The 14,035-nt window shown below is 42.7% G+C and overlaps 2 protein-coding genes across 2 annotated transcripts in view; both read left to right on the forward strand.

Moving 5' to 3' along the window:
• The window catches only part of copb1 (COPI coat complex subunit beta 1), a 12,778-nt gene extending 9,528 nt beyond the window's left edge, over positions 1-3,250 (forward strand). Inside the window, exons 16-22 of the mRNA XM_037695533.1 lie at positions 499-678; positions 955-1,099; positions 1,205-1,324; positions 1,401-1,546; positions 2,265-2,354; positions 2,481-2,636; positions 2,988-3,250. Of these exons, the coding sequence (XP_037551461.1) occupies positions 499-678; positions 955-1,099; positions 1,205-1,324; positions 1,401-1,546; positions 2,265-2,354; positions 2,481-2,636; positions 2,988-3,047 (897 nt within the window). The 3' untranslated portion in view covers positions 3,048-3,250. The remainder of the gene's footprint in view (positions 1-498; positions 679-954; positions 1,100-1,204; positions 1,325-1,400; positions 1,547-2,264; positions 2,355-2,480; positions 2,637-2,987) is intronic.
• A 2,578-nt stretch (positions 3,251-5,828) lies between these two features.
• Positions 5,829-14,035, forward strand: part of rras2 (RAS related 2) — a 44,728-nt gene continuing 36,521 nt past the window's right edge. Inside the window, exon 1 of the mRNA XM_037689515.1 lies at positions 5,829-6,146. Coding sequence (XP_037545443.1) covers positions 6,045-6,146 — 102 coding nt within the window. The 5' untranslated portion in view covers positions 5,829-6,044. The remainder of the gene's footprint in view (positions 6,147-14,035) is intronic.

Here is a 14,035-nt window from a genome sequence, read left to right on the forward strand (position 1 = left end):
ATATATACATATATACATAAATAAATTTAAATTAACCTAGATCAGAGCTCTAAACTTTTTCAGCTTTGGCCATTAGTATTTATATCAGCTGACACAAGATTGTAATAATGTTTTTCTTGTCTAATTTGACATAATAAATGTGTATAATTCACTTCTTCATTCAATATATTAGGCACAATATTACAGTAACCACTTTCTTCATCTGTGTACTAGAGTACACAGATGCACTACACTGTAATTTGTATTTTATCTGTTTTTATAAATATAATTCTTGTTGGCTTTCTACACCAAAGAACCCAAATATTGGATTTTTGTCACGAATGCTTTTATATTTTATTAGAATGAGAAGTGATAATATTTGAGCTAATATTGATGAAGTCTCTGCAGGTATTTCAAATGTTTGACAGACAAATGTAAATATTAACCCACAAAGTATTTCAGCTCTTAAATGATGAGTCGGAAGAAAACTGGACGTGTGTTTCTCGTACTAACTCGCAGAAAGAATCGGAGAAACGCAACGTGACGGTGCAAGCGGACGACCCAATTTCCTTCATGCAGCTCACAGCCAAAAATGAGACGACCTCGAAGGAAGACCAGTTTCAGCTTAGCCTGCTGGCTGCTATGGGGAACACTCAGAGGAAGGAGGCTGCTGACCCTCTCGCCTCCAAACTCAACAAGGTACACCATAAATTCAACAGAGCACCCTGCTTTATGCCTAAAGCTTAGCTGTTTGGACAAGAAAAGAAAATCTTATTAAAAAAAAAAGTCATTTACCACAAAGTGGTGTTTTGACCACAGTTGGATGGATGGCACATATTTCTGTTTAAAAATTCCAAAAAGTTTCCACTTGTAATTAATTTACATTTCATTATTCTCTGCTGCTTGTTTGACAAAGTTTGTTTTTATTTAGTTCCATGAGAGATGACAAATGAAATGCTCCTTTGTAAACCCCAGGTGACGCAGCTGACGGGTTTCTCAGACCCAGTGTACGCTGAAGCCTATGTTCACGTCAACCAGTATGACATCGTGCTGGATGTGCTGGTGGTCAATCAGACAAGTGATACTCTTCAGAACTGCACCCTTGAGCTGGCTACTTTAGGTGGGTGCTGTTTATTTACCACCTCTCTGTGCACGGCCGTGGTTTCAAACTGTTCCTGAACATTTGTGTTGCTTCTTTGCACTAAGCTGAGCCGTTCCTCTGCAGGGGATCTTAAATTAGTTGAAAAGCCCTCACCTCTAACTCTGGCCCCTCATGACTTTGCGAACATCAAGGCTAACGTCAAGGTGGCTTCTACTGAGAATGGCATAATATTTGGCAATATTGGTAAGAGATTAGTTTCTGTTGCCCATGAAAATGTATTCAACTCATTTAAATAACCAGTTCGATTCCTTCCTCGCAGTCTATGATGTGTCTGGAGCTGCTAGTGACAGAAACTGCGTTGTCCTCAGCGACATCCACATCGACATCATGGACTACATCCAGCCAGCCTCCTGCACAGATGCAGAGTTCAGACAGATGTGGGCAGAGTTTGAGTGGGAAAACAAGGTACGCTTTGCCTCCGCTTTACTAAAAACTCAACAGATTTATTCTGCTTTGTTGAAGACCATGTTTTTGTGCCGCACTCCACTTTGGCAGGAGAAGAAATTCCAGGCATCCCAAGACTGAAACAAAATTAATCAAACTTAACTAATAAAAGATTAACTTATTTTCTTCTTGGTAAATTGTGTCCAGCGTGTTACTTGTTTTGTGACATTTTGTCTCCAGAGTGTTCTTTTTTTTTTTTTTTTTGGGCTGAGCTTTTTTTAAAAGGAAGAACTAAACAGAACCTTGACTTTGCTCCATCAAGAACATCTGCTCCATCATCTGTATTAATTTAAAAATAACCTCTGGTTCCATTATAATGAAGTGTAATCTGAGCACAGAAACCCCTTCAAGTAAAAGGTTATGAGTTTGGTATTATCACGACGTTAACGGCATCAATGGGACTTTTCTTTGTATCATCGTTAAAAAAGAACAGAAATACACTCGAGTCTGTTAAAAGAAACATTTTCTGAAAACATTGGAAGCTTATGTTGCATCAGTGAGGGTTGTAGTTATCACATTAGTTTTATTTTCTTCTTAGCAGATGCTGATTTTTAAAACGTTTGATTTAAACTCCGTGAGGGGTTGAGCTGCACTGAACAGAATGATTTGCATGGAATTATCAAATGAACTATAAAACCAGCCGGCTGGTTGAAGAGTTTCTTTCTTCTGTTTGTTGTAGGTGACGGTGAACACCAACATCATAGATCTGAATGAATACCTCCAGCACATCCTGAAATCCACCAACATGAAGTGTTTGACACCTGAAAAGGTAGGTGTGATGTGTGGCTTGTTTTTTCGTTTCCAGCTGGTGCATCTTGAAGTAGTTTGTATCTTTCATGTATTTCTCTGGGACAGTGCTGCAGCAAAGTCTCTTCCTTTTTGTCTTGAAAACCAGGCCCTCTCCGGCTTCTGTGGCTTCATGGCTGCTAACCTTTACGCTCGCTCTATCTTCGGAGAAGACGCCCTGGCTAACGTCAGCGTCGAGAAGCCCATCCACCTGGGGCCCGAGGCACCGGTCAGCGGACACATACGCATTAGAGCCAAAAGTCAGGTGGGTCACAGCTGCTGCTCCGAGTGTTTTTATTCTTTTGATCAGAGAACTAAAGGCTGGCCTGAATTTCTTTGCCCTAAATATTAACAGTGCAGGTCGTTCATCTTTTAGGGAAGTGTGAGATTGTCATGTAGACATAAAACAACAAAATCAGTCTGCATTGAACCCATCACACCTGAGAAGCAGCCAGGTGGAGCAGTGGGCAGCTATGCAAGCGCCCGGGGAGTTTTATCAGATTATAACTCAGATAAAATGTTTTTTAAGGACAAATGTGATGTAACCTGCAGCACCTGATGTTGTCGTTTTGTATCTGGTCATGCGTGTTGTAATAAATCCTGTTTCCTTCTACAGGGAATGGCTCTGAGTCTGGGTGACAAGATCAACCTCTCCCAAAAGAAATCGAACATGTGAAACGGCTGCCGCTCTCTTGTCATCTATCCAACAACCTTTTTTTTTTCCAAATCACAAGAGTCAAGACAGTTATTTACTTTTGTTGCTTTGTTTCCCGCGTATTAGTGTTTTTTTGTACATCTCCTTGTTGTAAACGCTACATTTCTGCAGTCTTCCTTCTTTGTCCTCCTCAATTTTCATTAAACCCACATATTAAAACAAAATCTGTCATTTTATTTAACAAATACTTAAACGTTTCCAAAGAATTTGTTACAGCCGTGCCCTCTGCGTCACACATTTGTTTCTCTACTAATTAAAATTCCCCACATTCCTCTTGTGATATCTCGCACAGCGTGAACTCATTAGTTTGTTCTGTCCGTACCCCCCAAACTGACTAAAACGCAATTTATTCAAAGCATAGGTCAGGTTTTTTTTTTAAAACTATGAAATAGTTTCTAATTTAAGCAAAGTGTAAAGTTCACTCTGATAATGACGTGACGGCTTTGAGTTGGCACAGGTGTGAATGTTCCACTGCCCTCCTGTTTATAATTTATGAGCAAAGGGACATTTCTGGGAACTGACTCGTCTACAGGGTCACAACCTTGGTCATACGTTCACAATATCTAGAGAATCTGGTCCTCCTGGGGGGTGGGATAAGGGCGGCAAGGTTGCTTTGAGGTCAGAACTTCAGCTGTGAAAATAAACAGTGGGTTATCTACCGACATCTTTTCATGTAATCTAGATCTTTTAGTGTAGTATTTGAAGTATTTGTACAAAGATTTATACTATATATATATATATATATTTATTTATTCTGTATATACATTATCTTTTCAACTAAATTACTGAGATGTATAAAAACCATTTTCAGTCGGTAATTTTTCGGTAGTCGGTGCAGCCAGGGGGTGCAGAGTCCGGTTCAGTGTCCTCAGGATTCCACCTCTGCTCTTTGCAGATGATGTGGTCCTGTTGGCGTCATCGTGCCGTGATCTTCAGCTCTCACTGGAGCGGCTCACAGCCGAGGAGAAGCAGCACCTCCACATCCGAGACCATGGTCCTCGGTCAGAAAAGGGTGGATTGCTCTCTTTGGGTCGAGGGTGAGGTTCTGCCTCAAGTGGAGGAGTTCAAGTATCTCAGGGTTTTGTTCACGAGTGAAGAAAGGAGCGTGAGATTGACAGACGTCTTGGTGCAGCGTCTGCAGTATTGTGGACTCTGTACCGGTCCGTTGTGGTGAAGAGGGAGCTGAGCTGTAAAACAAACCTCTCTGTTTACTGGTCGGTCTACGTTCCTCTCCTCACCTCTGGTCCTGAACTGTGGGTAGTGACTGAACTAATGAGATCGTGGATCCAGGAGATTGAAATGAGTTTCCTCTGCAGCTGGACTCTCCCTGGAGAAGTTCAGTGATCAGGAGAGACTCGGAGTAGAACCGCTGCTCCTCCACATCGAGGAGCCAGTTGAGGTGGTTCTGGTAAGGATGCTCCCTGGGCGCCTCCCTAGGGAGGTGCTTTGGGCATGTCCGACTGGGAGGAGACCCCAGGGAAGACCCAGGACACTGGAGAGACTACGTCTCTCAGTTGGTCTGGGAGCACCTTGAGGTCCTCCCAGAAGATCTGGAAGAGGTGGCTGTGGAAAGAGACGTCTGGACCTCCCTGCTCAAGATGCTGCCTGAGACCTGAGTCCAGAACAAGCAGAAGAGGATGAATGGATGGATGGTTTTCCAATAAATAAAAAGTTTTCTAATTATTAGCTTGTTTATACTTTTTCTACAATAGACATGTTTCTATCCTTTGCAGTGCATGTAAATAAATTAGAAACTACATTTTGTACATTAAACTTTGAAGCTCGTGAGTCAGTTTCAACACAAGGTGGCGCTGTTGAGCAGAAGTAAACTTCACCTCACCTTTATTAAAACATGTGATGTACAAGCCATGCTTTAAGACTTAAAACAAATCTCAATTCACTTTATTTTCACCTTCGTAAAGAGCTTTAGTATCAAGATAAAAAGTTATTGTAAGAGTGCAAATGTTGAAGTCACTTTCAAGCTAAGTGCTACTTTATTTTGTGGAGAATGAACAAAATGTGGAAGTTATAAAAAATGATTTCCTAAAAATATGGTTGGATTGATCAGTGATTTGCTTTAAAGATCTTTATGTTGCTGCTTTTGGCTGATTTGATCAGAATGAATTTATCGTTCAACCTTTATTTATCAGGTTAGTCTCGTTGAGCCTCGAGGACTCATTTACAAGAGAGACCTGATTTAACAACGAGTGACCATCTTAAAACAAAGCTTATAAATTAAAATAAATCAATGGAAGGAAATTAAAAAGACAACAAAACCAGCTGCATTGTAAAGGATGTAAAATAAAACCTGTGTTTTGCAGGAACTTAGAGGTCAAGGCTCTGAACATGCAAAGTTGACTCTTTAGTTATAAAAGCTAAGATGACTACCTGTGAAAGAGTTTTAGTGGAGAGGTCTCCAACATGTTTGTGTTTTCCAGGAACAGATGCTGTCACTGTAATCTGCGGGGAACAGTTTGCTTCTGAGCATCACAGGATCTGGTAAATGACTCATTTCAGACCGACATTAAAAACTAACAAACATTAAAATAAGAGCACGTGAGCTGAGAGGAATGTGGCTGCAGGGCTGGGGTGTGTGCGCGTGTGTGTGCGCGTGTGGAGAGGGGGCCAGCCTCCAACAGTGGAAGGCCCCTAGCGCCAGACATTAGTAGTGGCTCGGCTCGCTCGTGCCGTCGGAGCCAGGTCTTGAACGCAGCAGCGTTACGGAGGCTGGAACACGGTGAGGCGTTCACGGACAGGCGGCCGCGGCCCCCCCTGCGGTTTACCCGAGCTCGAACCGGGACCGGAACACCGACGAGTCGTGGAACAGAACCGGGCTGCTTTTCTCCTCACGTCCCGGTGTTGCTCCACCGCGGGGCCTCCTCTTCAGTTTTTAGTTTTTATTTCTTTTTACGGGGGTGGGGGGGAAGTGGGTGTTCCGGCAGCGGCGAAGTGTCCTCGATGGCTGGCTGGAAGGACGGCTCGGTGCAGGAGAAGTACCGTCTGGTCGTGGTCGGAGGCGGAGGGGTCGGAAAATCAGCCTTGACCATCCAGTTCATTCAGGTCAGTTGTCGCTTTTATTTCTGCTGCCCCCCCCGAACACACGGGCAGTCTAACGGGGGGAGACCGGCTCGGCTCGGCTCGGCTCGGTACTTTGCTGAGGCCTAAAGTCTCGACGTGAAGCAGGAGCAGCAGCTCTTTAAGCTCCGAGCTGCTGAAAGAGAAACGGTTTGAATGGAGCTGCTGCAGCGACGCGTGAAGAACCAGCTCGTTCAGAGATCACAGAGAGAGACAGGACCCAAAGTGTTGGTCTGCTCCAAGTTTGGATCATTACAGCTCCATGTGGTCCAGCAGCACCTGACCGGGAGCTGATGACCTCCCCAGTGTCTCCAGTGCAAGCTGCATGCTTCACACCATCAGGCAGACTGGACCTTCTGCCCCTGGTGCTGGATTCAGGCCACCATGGGGGGGCCACAACCAGGAACTGGACTGAGCAGGTCCGTTCAGGTTGAGTGACTCTTAAATTCCTACACTGAGAGATGATTAACTTCTGTGTTCGGACACGGACTCCCTCTTTTCAACCAGCAAAACAAGTCCTAACATTGTATAAACTTATTATTATATTATAATATTATAAACTTATATCCGTTGGGACCAGAGGGGCCTCATCTGTGAATCAGATTAACAAAGACCTTAACAAACCCCTACTGTGAGGTGTGATAGGTCAATCTGCATATGTATTTATACCCCGAACCTCACACTCCTCGTTTCTTTGAACTGAGAACGATTCTCGGATGAGAAGAGAAACGTCTTCCGTTACAAATAAAGTCCAGTTGTTTTTGTCTTGAACTTTTTTGAACTGACCGTGTCCTGGATGGCTGGGAATCTTCACCAGCGTATTGTATGAACTTCCTGATGAACTCAGCTGGCACCACCTTCCAGCGCACGTGACTTCATGAGTTTCGCAGCAGCCCACTCAGAAACTCACCAACATTAAAACAGTTTGCATTCCTGTGCACAGCCTGCCTTCATGTCACCTTCCAGGCTTCATAATAACTTCGGAGTGGACTTCTTTACCAGCCCACACACTCTGCATGGGAGAGATGACAACCCCCCCCCCCCCCCGCGTGTCAGTGTGTTACTGATGCTGTTTCTGGCCTCCAGGAGACTAGACAGCAGGCAGCTGCATGTCTCCGAACTGTCACACAATAGTGGGCAGGCACGTGTTTCAGGGTGGGGTTGAAAAGCTCCATGAGTGTGTGTGATCTTTTTTTTTTTTGGGGGGGGGTAATGAAAGTTCAAAAAGCTCATTAAGTGCATACCATGTGAGAGGATTGCTATGACTGTTCCATAGTGTTGTTCTAGAACCTGAACATAGTTCTCTGCATTAATGGTGCCTTTCCAGACATGCAAGCTGCCCATGCCACAAGCACTCATGCAACCCCATACCATCAGTGATGCAGGCTTCTGAACGGAGCGTTGATAACAACTTGGGCTATCCTTGTCCTCTCTGGTCCGGATGACATGGCGTCCCAGTGTTCCATAAAGAACTTCAAATCGTGACTCATCTGACCACAGAACAGTCTTCCATTTTGCCACACTCCATTTTAAATGACCCCTGGCCCAGTGCAAACGTCTGAGCTTGTGGAGCTTGCTTAGAAATGGCTTCCTCTTTGCACTGTAGAGTTTCAGCTGGCAACGGCGGATGGCACGGTGGATTGTGTTCACTGACAATGCTTTCTGGAAGTATTCCTGAGCCCATTCTGTTATTTTCTTGACAGTGGCATTCCTGTTTGAGGTGCAGTGACGTTTAAGGGCCCGGAGATCACGAGCATCCAGTAGAGTTTTACGGCCTTGACCCTTACGCACAGTGATTGTTCCAGATTCTCTGAATATTTTGATAATGTTATGCACAGTTGATGATGATAACTTAAAAGTCTTTGTTATTTTACGCTGGGTAACACCATTCTGGTATTGCTGCACTATCTTTCTGCGCAACAATGGTGGAATTGGTGATCCTCTTACCATCTTGGCTTCTGAGAGACACTGACACTCTGAGAAGCTCTTTTTATACCCAATCATGTTGTCAATTGACCTAATTAGTGTTAATTGGTCTTCCAGTTGTTCGTTATATGCTCAATTTCCTTTTTCCAGCCACTTATTGCTACTTGCCCCAACTTTTTTGGGATTTGTTGGCACTGAAATTTTGAATCAACATATTTTTCCTTTAAAATGTTACATTTACGCAGATTAAACTTTTGATCTGCCATCTATGTTATATTACGAATAAAATATTGACATTTGCCATCTCCACATCATTGCATTCAGTTTTTATGCACAATTTGTTTAGTGTCCCAACTTTTTTGGAATCCAGTTTGTATGTTGGACCAGTATGAGCTGATGGTCCAACATGCTGTTGCTTAATAAATGCCAGAGTCATTGCAGAAATGCTCCTGCTGGTAGGTAGAAGGTCATGACCCATTTCTGCGTTGTATTAATCACAACAAACAGTTTAGCTTTTATGTGAACCTTAAACCAGCACTAAAGTTTCAGGATTCCTTTGGGTGTGTCCAAATCTTGGACATTAATATAAATTATTCTTCTAGTTTAACACGACAGTCCCATTTCCTTTACAGTCTTCATAAAACAGGTTGTTTTGCTTTTGCAATAGATTCAGTTTGGAAATAAAGTGCACAGAAACAGAATAAACTTTTTTTAAAATGCATTATTCAGGATATCCAACATTTTTCAGATGATCGGACTGAAAAATGTTGGATTGTATACCTGGATTATTGAGCATGGACTTTGTTGTTATCCAGGATTTATATTCCTGTGGGATTATTTTGTGCCATGAAGTAAGAAAAACCGAGATGCTGTTAAAATGTTTTTTTAGAAATCTCCTGCTGAAGAAAAAGATGTGACAGCTGGTTGTGAAGTTGGGGGCGTGGGGGGGTCTGAGTCAGGCTGGGTGGGTTAATGGTCATGGACCATGTGGAATTTGGCCCTTTGGCAAAGGAAGTCCCTCTGCTGCTGCTCGTAGGACCTCCTAGTTTTGTGGAAAAACATGACCTGTTTCCCGAGTCACTCGAGTGTGTGTGTGTGTGTGTGTGTGTGTGGTGGGGGGTAAGCTGTTGGATTAAATTAGATATATTTTTCCATAGTTATTGTATAAAGTGATGAAAATCTTGCTACTCTTGGCACATGTACCAGCGTTTACCTAAATAAAACAGTGACGGCACCTGTGAGCATTGTTTCTAAAACAGTTCCAGTCATCATCACTTTCCCAGTCTTTAGACGCTGGGTTAACTGGGAAACTGCATTCGTTCTTCCAGTAGTGTTATAGTATAAATGTTTACATTTTATTTGACCTTTGGTATTTTGTATCTGGGGATGTTACCACTCTTAAAGTACTTGCAAATTCAAAAACCTGAGTAACACTATGAGTAGATTTCATTTTCATGTCAAACAGAAAAAAGCTCAATGGCCAGGACGCCATTAGTAGAGAAAAGGTTACAGTGAATGTCAGGACACCGTCCACACAGCTCCTTAAAGGGGCCTGACACGCCCGTCACGGCTGCAATGTGTGCAACGACTGAAGCAGCATGGGGGGGTGAAGCCGACCCTTTGGGGTCATGACTTTGAACCTGCAACGATGTAGTCACAGAGCTGAGGCGGTGAGTATGCGTGGAAAAAAGAGGGAAGAGCCTGCAAACACCAGCACCGCTCGTGACAACTGGTTCTGTTGGTACTCTGCTGGTTTTGACGATGATGCCTGGTTGATGTGTGAAGGCGCATCGTGGGGGGGCAGGTTCAGCTCAGGTGATTGTGTGTGGACAACCTAAGGTGGCTTGAATAGGGGCTCATCCTTTTGGCCGTATCACAGAACCGTAGTGTGAAAAGAGCTTTGGAGTGATTAGCAGACGAACCCCGAAACCAGTAAAAAGTCCCAACGTGTAAAATGGAAACGATGCAGATTACACCAGAGTGAGTCAGGGATTTCCAAAATAAGAGTTTTTGTCTCTGAAACTGATCCTAGAGATTAAAGCTGGAATTATTTACCAATATAAATGTCCGTGTGTGATATTTATGTTTTTATTATTATTTAATAGTTTGAATGAAAATATTTGTGTAGAGAGTTTATTGTTTTGTTGACCTCGTTGAGATCATTTTGCTTTTATTTATTTTTACTAACACAAACAAAACGTGCAAATGAATCCACGTGCACATGTTACTACATGAACTTAAAGTAAGGAAACGAAGAAGCAACAGTGGGATTGAAAACTCCCTCGATGACCTAACGAGCCGCGTGCTAACTGCTAACTAATGTTTCGGCTGACAGAACAATAAAGTTCAAGCTGTGTGGTGACCCGGCTCCAGTCTGTCGGACACTTGAGAACAGCGTGAGACATCCCTGATTTAACACCTCACCATTTATTACCGAGTGTGGACGATAAACTGTGACCATTTTTTAACTTAAAATTAAACCTCTGCTTAAAGCTGTTGTTGAATTGTCCCCTCTAGGCTACTGTAGAAGCATAGCTAAGCAGCATGAAGAAAATTTTGAAGAGGAGTTCCCGTATTTAGAAATAAAATGTGGATCATAGTAAATTATATTTATTTTAATTGGTTTATAAAGTACATTTAGGAAAACGACAATCTTTTTAAATGTTAAAGTAGGGTGACCAGACATCCCCGATTTCCGGAGACGGTTCCCGTTTTGGACGACCTGTCCCCAGAAATGTCCCCGATTTTAACATTTTATGAATGAGGTGGGGGAACGTTGCGTGTAGTCTGTTGTTACAGTAGACTGGTATGTTGCGTGCAACAACAGCTGTAACTGAAGCTGGCAGGGCTGCTGTTAACGTTACAGGCAGAGAAGAAGAAGAGCCGAGCGCGCCGCCTTTAAAACAGAAGAAGAAGAAGATGACCGTGGTGAAGTTAGTTTTGTTTTACGTTGGACATTGTGTATTCGAGCTCTGGATTCAGCAGTGTCTTCCTCTCATTCAGTCTGACTGGGGTCAGTCTGCCCCTCCTCCGAGTCGCAAAGGTTCACTTAAGCCCCTTATCCACAGGGCCGGTTCTTGTTGGACCCTGTTGTGTCCGATTCTGGTGGGACCTCTTTTTTTTTCTGTTTCCACAGTGCCCATAGTTCCCGTTTAGTGGGTGGATTCTTAATATCAGCGCACTTTACCAGCTGGTGGCGCTAGTGCTACATTAAGCTCTTTTCTAAGCACCACTAACATGTATTAGAAGAAGAAGAAGAGCCAGAAAACAATACACAACCAAAATGGATGACCTCCTTGATCTCCGCCCTCCACCAATGAATACGCCCCCTGACCAATCAGTGACCTACAGTGCGCTGATGTCACATCTTGACCCAACAAGAACCAGACCTGGGACCTCAGAGAAGTAGGTCCCAAAAATGGGGTGGGTTCCACCGCTGAAGGCACTGTGGATAAACCACGCAATCGGTCCGAACTAGTTACATAGGAGCCCCATAAGGTCCTGTGGATAAGGGGCTTTAGGGACCGTCAACAAATTAGCGGACCCAGCCCTTGAGAAACAAAAACGTATATATTTTATTAACGTCATGGAACTCACTGACACAGAACTCATGTTAAATGACTCTACTAGACCTGACAGATGAGACACACTCATTTATTAATGATTTTAATACTTTTCTATTTTAACATGTTTTTTTGTTAAAGTCATTCATTCCATTCAGCCTTTATTTATACAGATTAGTCTCACTGGGTCACGAGGACTCATCTACAAGAGAGACCTGTTTAATTTATGCTTGAATTGATTCGTTCTTTATGGAGGAAGGAAGTTTCACTGACGTGACGCGTCAATCTGTCAATCTGCGTTGGATTACTCTGGAAGAAACTGGACGTGTGACACAAAAAACTGAATTATAAAACAGAGTTTTCAAAGTAAATGAATTCAGTTTGGAACCATTAAATTCTGTTTCAGTTTTGTGAAATTCAGTTTGTGATGCTTTAAGTTTTTAATTTCAGTAATCTGTTCACGTTATGTTAAAGCTTTTGCAACATATTTTAATGGATCGATATTCTGGTGTCTCGCTCCCTCGGGTGCCCTGGATGCAGCTCTGCCCTGTGGTCGCATCATCAACCAGCATAAAAACTATCGTCAAGTCTTCATGCGAGATAGTTCGCTGTGGAGACCCCTGAAGACGGGAGCAGCTGAAACAAGAAGAATATATATATATATATATATATATATATATATATATATATATATATAAATATATATATATATATAAATTGGGTCTACATAGATTGTTGCATTTTTTTGGCATGTCAAAGATCATTCCAATCTTATATGGGTTAAAATGTTTGCTGTGATGATTTAATATTCAAGTTTTGCCATAACAATGTTGAGGTTTGGTTCAGGAAACATCTAAACATGATTAATAAAGGTTTCCCAGCACACCAGTTATTGCTGCTTTGGTCATGTTTTAGCCCTCAGGTGTGCTATGGAGCGCTGATCTTCAGGGTTCTGAGCAGAGGCACATCAAAAATGGACTCGGTCAAAGATTTTGGGAGTCTGAAGGGTTAAGATGTGTCTAACAGCGTGGCAGGTCTCTGGAGCCTCCCTGATGCCAGGACGTTGACTCAAGTCAAAATAGCATCAGGATGACACAACATTGAGTCATGTGACAAAGTTGTTGAACGCAGCGTGTTGTTTAATTTGACGTCTGTGAGGGAGGAAGCGTCCCGAGTGAGGGAAGACATGACTCACCCTGACCACGTGAAGACTGCATGCTTCTCTAGCTTTCGGTTTATCCCAGAGATAACGACAAATAGAAAGAGCTCCAAGTCGATGGCACTGGAAAGATGTTAGGCTGATCCTGTTTCTGGCTAAAGGCAGGATCTTTGTGTGCTCACATGTTTGCTAATGTCCGTGTGGCATCAGCCTTCAGCAGTGGAGATGAATATATGAGAACAACACATCCTGGATGTTCAAGTCCAGACAGATCACAGGGATTTTTCTATGTTTTGTACGAGTCGCAGCTGAAACACCCAGGTGATGTCTCACTTCTTCCTATATACGCCCACTGCACACACGTCTCACATACTTCCCTGCATGTCCTTGAAGTCGGTTAGAAAAATGCTGCCAAAAGTTGCGGTTCAGTAGAAAAAACCCGTGGATTAAAATCATGTGGAGACACGCGATGAGGGCGGTTTGTATAAAACGTGGCGCGTTTTGTGATGATCGGACAAAGAGTTTGCATCTTTTGTGCACTTTCATATTTTTTTTATGTTTACCTTATGCTTCCTGTCAGGCTGAAGCATTTAATAGTGTTTCTTTAATTATGCATCTTCTTTGTTGACTGTGAGTGAAGATGATGAGAGCACCGTCTGGTTGTGTGGGAGGAGCACCTGTTGAGTCTTCAGAGCAGAAGCGCCGTTAAAGCAAATACGCCCTTCAGCTGTTTTTACAACAGGATTATTACCCAACGAGGGAAATGTTCGTGTTTATATTAAAAGCAAATAGATTTCAATTTAAAAAAGAACATTTAAGTAATAAAAAAAATGGGTCTGACCACATAAATTGTAAACAAAGACTAAACAGTTTGTCTAGACTTAATTCTTGTGGTGTTTCACGGTCACTGTTCATATAAATCTCTTTAGAATTACAGGAGTCCCTCGATACTTCACGGTTCGTTTATCCTGGACTCGCTCTATCGTGGTTTTTCAAAATAAAATTGGACATGACTCACAATTGGCTGATTCATTCATTCAATCAACCTTTATTTAAACAGATAAATCACATTGAGCCCCGAGGACTCATTTACAAGTGAGTTCATGGTGATTGAAGGATGAGCCGCACGGTCGGCATGACATTTTTATTTAAAATGAATTATTTAAAATTATTTAGCAACTGCTGCACCTTTGTGCAGCCCACACTGCAGGATAAACTTCCTGCTG

This window comes from Nematolebias whitei, chromosome 2 (assembly GCF_014905685.2).
Source record: "Nematolebias whitei isolate Nwh7 chromosome 2, NemWhi1, whole genome shotgun sequence".
NCBI lineage: Eukaryota > Metazoa > Chordata > Actinopteri > Cyprinodontiformes > Rivulidae > Nematolebias > Nematolebias whitei.